Genomic DNA, 12,418 nt, shown 5'->3' with positions numbered 1-12,418 from the left:
ATCCTCCCCGCCAGGCTAAGATGATAGGGCTATCTGTGCAGTAACTGTTAATTTAGATTACAGTGGGCCAAAGCAGGGATCAGGACTTTATTGTTCAAGGGCTATACAAACATGTTGTTAAGAGACATGCCCGCCTTAAAAATATTCCAAGGTGTATGCAATTCATCACTAGGAGGGAAATAAACCACTCAGATTCTCAATAGCCAAAAATAGTAATTTATTAATAATTTAAAAATGTACATTCTTATAATAAATTCCATCTTAAACCTTTTACACCATGAATTAGGCTCTCCCTCATTGGCAATCATATGCAAGTTCACCTTGCGTACGCACAAGTACACATGCTTATATGTACTTCCAGTTCTATACCCCCCCCAAAAAAAGACAAAATATTGCATTTGAGGTGAAGCTCCCTGAAGAGTTTGTACAGAGATAAAGTACTGTTTAGCGTATCTGAAATGTTTCTGAAGGCAAATCTCTTCCAAGACGATCTATTTACAAAGGTTTTTTAAAAAAAGTGAGAAACAGCAGTACAAAGGGGAAGAGGGGGGACTTACAAGGAAAATAAAAATAAAAAAAGGAAGAGACTCCACTGATTCCCAGAATGTGAATAGCAAGTTTCTGACCATAGCCATTGTCTCTCAAGTTTGCCTCAGCTCAATTGAACAATAAAATCAAGCATGCTGCAAATGTATTCTTTGCAAGGGGGCAGGGGAAAAAAAAATAATTCATGAAGCGCACAAAAACGTAGCAGTCCTTTGGGTTGATTTCTTTTCTATAGGCGAAAGTTAAAAAATAAAAACATCGCCCATGGATTTAAGATTAAATATTTACACTGATCAAATAGCACACTACAGAACTGGCAGCAAACAAGTACTCCAAATACACTGAGCTGAAACCTCTCTCTTTGGCTCCTCTAAATTAAAAAAGAACCAGTCTTCACTGAAGACAACAATCTATGTTACAAATTCCAAAGCAAAGAAGGAAGTAGGAAATTCCCAGTCGCTAGAGAACACATGCTCAGAATGCCCAGTCTCCCCCTACTGTTGGAAGTCCTCAGTTCCAAGCCCCTGGCCAGGTGGGTGGTTGTGCAGGAAGCAGGTGTGCTGCCTGCCTTGGGGCTGTTCCTTCTGGGAGACCTTGGCAAGTTCCCTTGTAACCTTTTCCAGAGCGCACTGGCAGGGGACACGAGAGAGCAAAGCTCCATCTCCTTCCTGCTGCCAGAGGGAAACCATCGAGGAATGATCACAGGATTCAGACCTGGTGGGGAGGCCACTGGGGAGCGCTCACGTGGACTGCCGGGAATCCACTTGGAAGACGTTCTGGTTGGAGGGAGTGGTGAAGTAGAGCTGCTGGCTGGGCACGCGATTGTCGCAGGGGCTGCTGAGCCCCAGGGTCCGCTCGAAGTCCAGCAGCTGGCCCATGAAGTTGAAGTTGGGCGAGATGTTGGATTTCTTCAACTTGACAATGTCGTAGGCGTCGTTCATGGACAAGTTGAGCTTTTGCATGAGGTATGCAACGGTCACGGTGACGGAGCGGCTGATCCCTGCTAAGCAGTGCACCAGGACTCCGCACTTCTTCCCCCGAGCTTCATCTGCACACACAGAGACAGGGAACACAAGACAGAAGAGATGCTCATGATCCAGCTGTGACATAGGAGAAATATGGGGGAGGGGGGAGGCTGATTCAGATCTCACTTATTACCAATGTGAATCAAGAGTGACTCCAGTGAGGTCAACAGAGACCATTACACTAGTGCAAAACCAAAGTGAGATCAGAATCGGACCCTGAGCTCAGCACTGCATGGAAATCAGAAGGCTGATGCAACCTCACAGTGGCACAGAGGAAACATGCTGTGACCCAGCCCAGACTTTTTATTTTTATTTTCAAAAGATGCGATTTGCACTGAATGCTGGCCCAAAGAAACCCTGTGTACATTTCCCCCAGCATGTGAAAACTAGAAACCTCGCCATTGAATGCTTTTCACAGACCAGCAGGCTGCAAAGGTCTATTAAATTATTCTCCAACTCTTGTGCGGCTAACAATGGAAGTATTCAGGCATTTGAAAAGAATGAGGGAAGTCACAGGGGACAGCCCATTAGGAGGAACAGGATGTCAACGTTGCTGGAAAATGGGTTCCTTTGTAAAAGGAAATACATTACAATGCCTGGAGATTAGTTTCTTCGCGGCTTCCAGCCCACATTTCTTCTTGCTGGGCTCAGATTACTTACATACTTCACTAGCACCGGTATCTCTCCACCGGATCGCAACACAGTTTTCCAGCATACAATATGCCCATCCATAACCCTCTCTTCCCCGCCTCAAATAAGAAAAGCAATCAACTAAGAGGAGATCAGAAATCCCCAGGGTGGTTCAGGGAGAAAAGCAATATCAGTCTGAATCAGTAACATGAAAGAGTTTTGAAGGGTGTGCACTAGAGTGATATGTGTGAAGTGACTCTATCTTGCACCCTCGGTTTTAGGCAGAACTCCTCACTGATTTTCATTTGGGAAACTGATGGACAAAATTATTTAAAGGAGTTCTCGTTTAAGCGCTAAATCTGAAAGGAATACAATTATTTATAGGAGATTTACCTTTAAAGACACACTATACCTCTGGAAAGGACATCGTTATTTACAGGCTATATAGCTAAGTATACCACTATAAATCTGAAATTACTTTTAATTGCAATTCTCTCTTGGAAACAGAAAAAAATTAAAACATCACCTCTGTTTTTTAAGACTACGAACTAGATAAACAATAATAAAACTCCTACTACTAATAAATTCACTAGTGCGGATTCTCTCTATTCCCCAAATTTAGCACACTGGGATACATCGTTATGGGGTGATCCCATATCAGCTCGACATACAAATAAACATATTTGCAGCCTGGGAATACAGTCGCTAATTCAAAAGGACTTGTCGCCTACATCTAGAAAAACAAATTCTATCCGCCCTTTTAATTTCAATCAGTTTTGAAAGCCGAACGTTGCGCAGCGGCTCTGTGAGACATGCGGCCGACCAATACAAAAGATTAAGGGTTTGAACTCGGCAAAGGATAAACATCTGGTGGTCCTTTAGCGGTCATAATTCATTAGGGCTCACCTATGAAAGAGATGGCCTCAGGAAAGAACTGAGACAAGTTTTGACTCCAGTGGTCGGAGATGGGGATCTGCTTGTATTTAAACTCTCCGGCGTTCTCAAAGAGATTAGGCAGATTGGGGGTCACATTCAAGATGTATTTAATGCCAAACTCTTCTAAGACGTCCAGATTGGTGGAGTCCTTAGCGCAGCCCAAGTAGAGGTAGGGTAAAATCTCGACCGGGAAGGAAGGCTGGTTGTTGGACAGAGGACTGCCATCAGAGTCCGTGGCACTGTTGGGGTCTCGGTCCGTGTCAGATTCAATGTCGGAAGAGGAATCGGAGCTGATTCGCAGGCCTCCTAAGCCCAGGACTGGCACAGCAGGAGAGCTGCTGCTGCATGAGCTGTCTGGGGGAGTTTCGCAGTGCAGGGCGAATTCGGTCTGGAACTTGCTGAAGCCGCCTGGGGAGGAAAGCACAGCACACACGCGAGCTGAGATGAGTCGCTGGAGTCCCTCTGCCGAGACAGACTCTGTATCCCCCCGAAGCCGCCCACGGAGAGAGGGGCACAAATGCAGCCACGTGAGGCGGCGAGGCTCGGGGAAAGCGCCTTGGTGGCCGCGGGGCACAGGAATGCAGTCCACGGCAGGGCTCCATGCATTTCCCTCCTGCTGGGGCTCGCCACACAAATGGCTAGCGGCGCATTCCTTCCGCCACAACCCTTCCTTTCCGCGCCGGCCGCTAACGGGTTAGCGCCGCCAGCTCTGCCCTGGGCCCCGCTCGCTCCGCACCCGCGTGCCCTCCTCCTCCTCCTCCCCCCCACCCCCCGTTTGCGGCTTGCAGGGATTTGCACCCGGGGGGGGGGGCAGGCGCGAGACAGCGTGTCCCCAAATGGCTCCTGCGCGCTTCGGGTTCCACGCCACGGAGGGGCATAAACCCACAGACGCCAGGGGCATGTGGACCGGCCGGCGACAGCTGAAACACCGCAGGCGACAGGCAAAGAACGAAACCCACCCAGCGCCAGGTCCTAGCGGGGGCCCCCCCGAGCCGCGGAAGCGGGGCCGGTCCCGGGCAGGTCGCTTTAAGCGCTCACCTTCCAGGTAAAACGCTTTGCAGCCTTCATCTTTCAGCCGCTTGAGCAGCAAGCCCAGCACCGACTCCCCGCCCGTGTTCTCGTTCCACTCGCTGCTGCTCTCGTCGTACAGCACCACGGTGTCGGTCCCGCAGCGCCGGGCAAACTTCTCCCGGTCCTGGTCGCTGGCGGAGAAGAGGGCGCGCAGGGGCAGGTTGCCCTTCTGCAGCCGCCTCAGCATGATGCCGGGCAGGGCCACGCTGATGGCCGACTCGATGTGGGACGACTCGTACAACTCCTGCGAGCGACAGTCCATGAGCAGCAGCCGGCCGTTGCCCCGCTCCAGCTGCTCGTTCAGCCAAGCCACCGTTTTGCTGACAGCCATCTCCGACGCGAAGGGAACGGGCCTGAACGTGTCTAGCATGAGGAACGGCTGGGGGCGAGCGGCGTGCGGCTTACAAACTGCCCGCTCACTCAGGCATACGGCGGAAAAGCCGGCACCCTAAACTGAACTCCGGCCCCCAGAAAAATGACTCACCCCCTCCGGGCGCGCGCGCACACACACACACACACACACACACACACCCACCCCTCGGGCTGCCTCCCCTGCAGGGGCAGCGATAGATGTGCGGGGAGGATCCCAGAGCTCCGACTCCCCGATGCGCTTGGTTGCCGCACGCCCGGGCTGCCTCGCTTTTTCTCAATGAGTCCCTGAATGAACCTGTCTAATCGCCGGCCCAGTCCAGCCGCCCGGGCTCTTTCTCCTCGCTGAGTGAATGAAATCCAACTAACGGGCCACTGGCTTGCCCTCCTTTCCCAAAAATACTGCACTGGCCCCTGCTCTTGTGTGCTCCCTCTCCCTCGGCCCCCCTTGTGTGCGCCTCGTCAGCCCCGACTCCCCCCCCCCCGCTCGCCCCCCTGCTTCTCACAACGTGATATCCCCTCCTCCTCCGCTCCGTCCCCTTGATGTGATCAATGTCCCTTTGAATCAGCCCCGCACACCCCCAGCGCCAGGCAGCTCCTCAATGGATACAAACACGGAACGTCTCAATGGATACATTCTCTCGCCCAGCCAATGAGGGCGCGCGGAAGGGCCTGTTGCCGTGGCGACGGACCGGCTAGAACAGGTTGTGTTGATGAATTGTTAATGAGTTTGTCATTCACAAAAACGGAAAGGAATTTCCGCTCCGGATAAGCTGAGTGCAAACAAGCAGCAACAGCAGCTCAGCGGGAGGAAGGAGAAAGAGGCGGTGGAGGAGTGGGGGCAGGTGAGGGGGGAGACGCAGCAACCAGGGCCGTGCTGCTGAGGCTCATGTTTCCTTCTGGTAAAGTTCACACATAGCAGCAGAGCGATTACACAACAAATGGTGCAATTGTATGAGGACCAAGAGGCACCTTCTCCCTCTCCGAATTGTCTCCTCAAAAGCCTGATCTTGGTAGGAACGGGTTTGGTAGCTGTATCTCCCCCAACTCCTCTGGGTTGACTTTAGCCTGGCTTTTAATTACAACTTTTTTTTGTTGCTGACAGCCCTCTTTCCGGCCGGCGGGGCAAGTGTTGTATTTGCCCTTGATTGCTCTTTGCAGTGGTGAAGAGTACCACTCTAATCTAATCATTTCCTACGCAAACCGGGCTCTCGCTAGACTTGGAAACAGAGCTCAAACGCCGCTATCACTTTAAGAATAAACATACGGTCGCTTGCAAAGATTTTACATTGTTTGTGCGGATGACCTTAAACAGGCTCCCGAGAGAAAGCGGCCTGCTGTAAGAAAATGCAGGTTTTGTTCTCCCCTCCAGGCAAGCAACGCTAATTGTCCAGGTGCCAGTTTTAAATAGGGCTAGGCGTGGGCCAGAGTTAATGTGTGTTTTAGAAAGTCATGTGGCACTTGCCTTGGTGTCCGCCTGTAGGTTTATTGTCCATTGTTCTGAAAGCCTGACATCAAAGAGTCCTCTATAGCAGAGGGATCCTTTCCTCGTTAATCATTTCTGTAGTACAAAGCCCCCGCGGGCCTGAGGACGCCTGGCCAGAGGGGGTAGCCCGGCTCCCAGGCCCGTGACATAGTTCCCGTGCCAAGCTGTAGCTATTCCATTGACAAAAAAAAAAAAAAGAAAGGAGGCGAAATGCATTGCAGAAGCAATGGCCTCCCACCGTGTCTGTGTTTAAAAAAGGGGGAGGCGGGGGGGAGCCCGATCGGCAGCCGCAGCGAGCCCCATGCAGCCATTGGCTTGGGGAGCTGGAATCGTGACAGCGCGGAGCCCGCTCAGCTCTGCCGCTCAGCACCCCCCACGGGGGGCCGCCACCGCCTCTGCGCTGCGAGCCGCTGCGCAAGCGACCTTCCCTAGCGCAGCAGCCAGCGGGGCTCCGAGCTGGAGACAAAGGGGAGCGTGCGGAGCTCCGAGCCGGCCGCGGCACGCCCTGGCAGGGGCCCTTCCTCCGCCCGCAGGGGCTGAGCGCCCTGGGCAGGAGCGGGCCCTGCTGGAGGAGAGCAGCCACTGAGCGCGGCTCGGCCGAGCTGCGGGACAGGGGCAATGTACCGGCGCCGGCAGCGCCACCTTCAGCGCGGGGCTCTCCGCTCCTCGCCGCTCAGCAGGGCCCGCTCCGCGGATCTGGCACAGAGGAAAGGCCCATGCGGTGTAAAACCCCCAGGGCGGGCCGTGGCTTTGACAGTGAGCTGCTTGGCGTTTTGAAAAGCACAATTCACAAGCCTGACCTGACCTCTGATCCTCTTGCTAACAGCTGGCTCGGTGCAAAACCGGTTCTAAAAGGCTCACCTCATTTACCTTACCACAGCTGGGCTGGAGCCACGTTTATATCCGAGACATCAGGAGGCTCCACAAACAGCCAGGGCTATGCAATAATTAGATTGTCCATTCCCTGGGGCCTCCTGGAGCAGTGCCTCTCAACCTTTCCAGATTACTGTGCCCCTTTCAGAAGTTTGATTTGTCTTGCAGTACCCCCAAGTTTCACTTGAAAACTATTTGCTTACAAAAGCAAACATAAAAATGCAATAGTGTCAGCACACTATTACTGAAAAATTGCTTTCTTTCTAATTTCTACCATATAATTATAAATAAATCAATTGGAATATAAATATTGTACTTACATTTCAGTATCTCGTATGTAGAGCACTATAAACAAGTCATTGTCTGTATGGAATTTTAGTTTTTACTGACTTTGCTAATGTTTTTTATGTAGCCTGTTGTAAAAAAACTAGGCAAATTTCTATATGAGTTGATGTACCCCCGGAAGACCTCTGCATACCCCCAGGGTACACTAACCCCTCATTGAGAACCACTGTCCTAGACAATCCCGTTGCATGAATATTCCCATGTATTCTGCTCAAAAACCTACATTAGGAAGAACATTAAAACTGCAATGTTAAGTCACTAAAAATTCATGAACTGCCAAAATGAAGGTTGTACATGGTATAACAGTATAATGAATGATGGCAAAGGTCCCATAGGTGACATTGAGCTAACCGCACACAAGGGAGTGATGTGGCCAGCATCACATCCAACCACCTTTGATTGTCCTGACCTGGTGGATCAGGGACCTATTTTGCAGCTGGGTGAACTGGAGTTGGCCTTTCAGTAGGAGATCAAGTGGAGACTGCAACTCAGGGTTGTAGTCAAGTGCCCTAACCATTCAGTCACATACACACTATTTTCATAGTATCCTGCTTCACTACCTATTTTGGAGGCTTAAAAGTGGGGTTTCAGTAATGCCTATACTTTGTGCTGTCTCTCAGCGCTATTCAGCCTGAATAATGAAGGGCTCACTATTTTAGCTATGGTCCTACATTAGTCACATATGTGCAGTACAGCTCTTTCTTTTACAATGTTATTATAAAGTGTTATCACTGTTAAACTTTGCACGCACAAACTACAATTTAATGCCCATTATGTGGGCAAATCAAAACAGATTTTACAGGAACAGTGGACTTTCTTCTCCTCACCACATTTCAACTTTCTGCTGTCACCCACTTCAGTGCTACAGAAATTTTTAAAACTCCCAGGTTTTTTTTTCCATAAGGGGGAAAAAGGGTTTTCCCCTACTTCCCACATTCTCAAACATCTTAGAACTGTTTTTGTTCAATTTTACAAAAACGTGCTCTCAATTTGGACACAAGGCCAGGAAAATTTCAGCTCTCAAGGCGAAAATTGTTTAAAGGATAAGCAACTGAAAACAGGGTACCAGAATGGAAACTCCTAGGTAATCTTAACTATAGTTACCCCTAGAACTCCAGCTGTATTAGTATATTTACCTTGCAACAGCATTGAATACTTCTGGTTACCTGTTTTTTTAAATAATCAGCTATATTTTCTGTCTTAACCTCCTTCCCAACAAGAGCTGCCGTCTGAAGAATGTGAGGGCTTATCTTTATTAGAAAAATTAGGTCATGTTAGACTAGGAGCTGAAGGAGCCATGTTAACATGATGTAAAACATGATTTAAAAGTCAATATAGAGCAGAACAAGTTGGGTTTAGCATTGTGACAAACCATGGCCAGTTTCTTCTTCTTTTGTATGGTGAACTTGAAAAATAACATTAAAGGTCAACCTTCAAGTTTGTTATCTACTCTATGGCTTGTGGGGGCATGGAATGAATCAAGACCACCCTCTGGAGGATCTTAGTGGGCAGCTGTTCACTTGATGTTCCATGGTTTGGGTGTCTTCTTCACATCCACATATCAGGCTGTCTTTGTGTAGTAGATAATTGCAATACCAGTTTGAGGTTCTGATACAGTTCACTGTGATCCATATCACACGGTGAAGCTAGATGGTTGGTCTGTAGGATCTGTAACCAGATGTTGATTCTTGACCCTTCTGTTTTCCCACAACCTCCACCACTTTTCTATTGGTGACAGTCCTGAGGTTTTGAGAGTTTTGGCATCTAGCTAGAAAAGGTTCTTGGCTTTTAGGTGGCATCTTGGGGGCGGGGAAGTGGAAGGGGAGGGGAGGGATGGGGTCTATGAGATCTTCATATATGAGCAAGTCTGTGTTAATTTCTTCATGGCTGTATTCTCGTATTAGTGCTGCTTGTCTTCAAAGGGATGATGGAAAGGTATATGTGAGTTCAGGGAGCCAGACTGCTGTGCTGACTTCAACACTCCTGTGACAATTTTTATAGCAGTGTTCAACTGCACTGATATGAGAATTTTGTAGATGCGCTACCTGCCTATATTAGTGCACAATGTTCAGCTGCTGAGAAGACAAGGGCCAAAGTAGATGTCCACAAGGTGTAAACAGCTGATCCTCATTAGTTTGTGGCTTATATTATTCCTAGCCTTTATCTTGGCAGTGGTCTCTGTCAGATCTTGGCAGTATGTGAAGCTATGATCCAGAATCACTCAGAGATATTTCAAATGGCTAGCTGATATGACATTAAACACAGCTTATCCATGTCTACACTGACTGCTAAGTTATGTTTAGCATCACATTAGTTAACATGATTCTTCAAGATTATGTTCTAACACAACCATATTTTCCAGTGAAGAGAAGCCTTGGGAGAAACGCCAGAATATTTCATAGTTATGGAAAAAATAAATATTTCTTAATACTGGGCCTGATTCTGCTCTTAGTTACACCATTGTGAACAACAATTAACTCCTCTGAAGTCAATGCAGTTTCAATTGTGTAAACCCCATGTAAGTGATAAAAGAATGAAGACCCTTGTTTAGAATATTAATTTGTTACTTTATAGTCTTATGATAAATATATCTTTACCTTTTTGATAAAGTTTCCTGGGAACATTTTTGGAAGAAAAAAATATTCAATTTATCATCATTTTCAGTGCCATTTTAATGGCAGTGATTTAAAATAAAATCTTAGTCATTCAATAGTTTAACTGAATGTTATGCAGCCCTATCAACTCTAATGAAGTACTTGCCTGATACTAATGAAATAATACTACTACTTAAGACGTAGAGATTCTCCTCGTCATCGCCACTAACTTCAAAATGCTTAACAAAGGTGAAGAAGCATTATTATTGCCAGATATGATTGAAATTTTACAAACAAACAATGAGACCCAAACCAAAGAAGATAGTGAAAAGTAAAATGAAGTGCCTTCATTCTAAGAAGTGGGTATGTATTTTCTAAGTAGAGTTGGACCCACAGATTTTGCGTGTCACAATGCCATGATATTGTGTTGCCAAGTGTCATGGTTCCTCACACTCCAGTTCGGAGGGAGGCCACTCTGCCTCCCTATTGGCAGGTCGCAAGTAACAGTCTTATCGGGGAAAGTTCCAATCTTGTGGGTGGGGTGAAGTACAACAGTCTTTGGCCCACAGCCGCTTGGCTGGGACAGACAGTAATTAACAGCCTATAATTAGCAATCTATCAGGGAGCTCTGGCCCTCTGGGAGGGGCAGAGCCAGAAACAGTCTATAGCCTGCAGCCATCTGGCTCGGGCAAACAGCTACAAATGGTCTATAGAGGAGCTCTGGCCCTCGGGGCAGAGCAGAGCCACAAACAGTCTTTAACCACAGCCCCCTGGCTGGGGCAAAGAGCTATAAACAATCTGTAGAGGAATTCTGGCCCTCTGAGCAGGGTAGAGTACAAGCAACACACGGGCCTTCCACCTAGGGATGCATAGGCCACCACCCCGGGGGGGGGGGGTTGGCAGCAGATAGGTAGGGGGGCCCAGGCTCACCCTACTCCACCAGATCCCATCCCAGGGCCCTAACAATGGCAGATGGGCCACTGGGTCAGTGGGGATCCTCCTGAAACACAGACTCACCCTCAGGCATCAGAACTGGACTAGAGTCTGGTCCCTTTGGGCTACTTCCTACCAGAGTCAGGATGTAGTGCCCCATGGACCAGAGATCCTCCATCTCCTCAGGGTACTCAGCTCCATCAGCTGTTAGGGGTCCTCATCTGTCTCCCCTGATGGCAAGTTGTCAGTCCACTGTGGGGCTGGGCCAGGTTCTTGCAGAGGCATCTGCTCCCTGGAAGAGACATCCACAAAGAGACTCTCCTATGGCCCAGCAGCAACTGAGCTCCAGGGCTATCCTTTTCTACTTCCCGTCCTGCTCTGGTACTTCCAGTGAAGGGGGCAAGGTGGATTTGGTGCTGTCCACCCAGGGGAGTGTAGTGGTTCCTCACACTCCAGTTCCAAGGGAGGCCACTCCACCTCACTACCCCAAGTCATCACATGGTGAGGTTTGCACCGACGAGACAGGGAGCCGAGCCTTGCGTCCCTGGAGCCAGGGTGTTTTGATAAAACTGAAGACACCATGGAAAGCCAGTTTGGACTGGCACAGAGGGCACCAAGAGCAGAGGGCCCTGAATGAAGCACCCCCCCTCCCCTCCAAAGAAGCCTGGGACTTAAAACCCTCTTGAGAGCTGGAACAACTTGGAGATCACAGCGGACCCACACGACCTGTGCACACAGGACAGAACTCCTGTCCACCCTTCCCCGTCTTCCTCTTATGTTACACCCAGCCCTGGCCAGCTTCAGGTAGTGTATGTGTGAGTATGAAAGTGGGTTAGGGCTTGGGACACCAATGCTTTCTTCCTTCCTCTGAGTGACGTGGGAAGCACCCATCACTCTCTGCTGTTATTTTATTATTTTATCAATAAAGCTTTAAAATTTAGATACTTGGTGTGTTAAGGTATCTCCTCCCTTAACAATCCTGTGGCCACAGACTGATCACCCGATCCTTCAGGCAGATTGGTAACAGAAATCTGTCACAAGAGTTGTGATGCAAGTTGAAAATGCTGTGCCATGTGAGACTTAATCAAGTGGATAGCCAGCAGCAGTTTTTTGGTAGGCAACCAGAATCTCTCCCCAGCACACCCTAAACCTGCCTAATCATGCTCAGAGAATTAAAACAAATTGGCAAAATGCAATTCAGGGTAGTTTGTGGGGGAGGGGATACAGGAAGTAAAGGGTCATGCTACACCTGTCAACTGCTGGCTGCACACTGGGTCAGACTTAGCCCAGTGTGCAGCCCTATGTGATGGCTGTCTGCACAGACCAACAACTGAGTCTTAGCTGGAAGTCGCTCTTTGCATACCCTATATGTTACATAACCTTCTTGAAGGAAAGTGGTAAGAACTGCCATGCCTGTTAGCCATTCCACACTCATCCAGGTCTAACATTTACAGTCAGTCACAGACATACCTGGGCTTCGGATCCTGCAAAGGTTAGAGCTGTGCCCACCCCCAACCCCTGATTTGGAGTGAAATTCTTCCTTGCACTGGGGCCCAGCATAAGTCATATGCACCACATGCATCATATTTTGATTGCTTGAGTTCCGCAGA

The 12,418-nt window shown here is 48.8% G+C and overlaps 1 protein-coding gene across 1 annotated transcript; it reads right to left on the bottom strand.

Moving 5' to 3' along the window:
* Nucleotides 1-200: 200 nt before the first annotated feature.
* DUSP6 (dual specificity phosphatase 6) lies at nt 201-5,226 on the bottom strand. The gene is made up of 3 exons (XM_038388108.2): nt 4,176-5,226; nt 3,108-3,545; nt 201-1,594 (listed from the first exon to the last, which is right to left on the bottom strand). The coding sequence occupies exons 1-3, from the start codon at nt 4,576-4,578 to the stop codon at nt 1,287-1,289; spliced, it is 1,149 nt and encodes a 382-aa protein (XP_038244036.1). The 5' UTR covers nt 4,579-5,226; the 3' UTR covers nt 201-1,286.
* Nucleotides 5,227-12,418: the final 7,192 nt, after the last annotated feature.

This window comes from Dermochelys coriacea, chromosome 1 (genome assembly GCF_009764565.3).
Source record: "Dermochelys coriacea isolate rDerCor1 chromosome 1, rDerCor1.pri.v4, whole genome shotgun sequence".
NCBI lineage: Eukaryota > Metazoa > Chordata > Testudines > Dermochelyidae > Dermochelys > Dermochelys coriacea.
The sequence above is the reverse complement of the archived record's forward strand: the minus strand, read 5'-3'. Positions and strand labels throughout refer to the sequence as shown.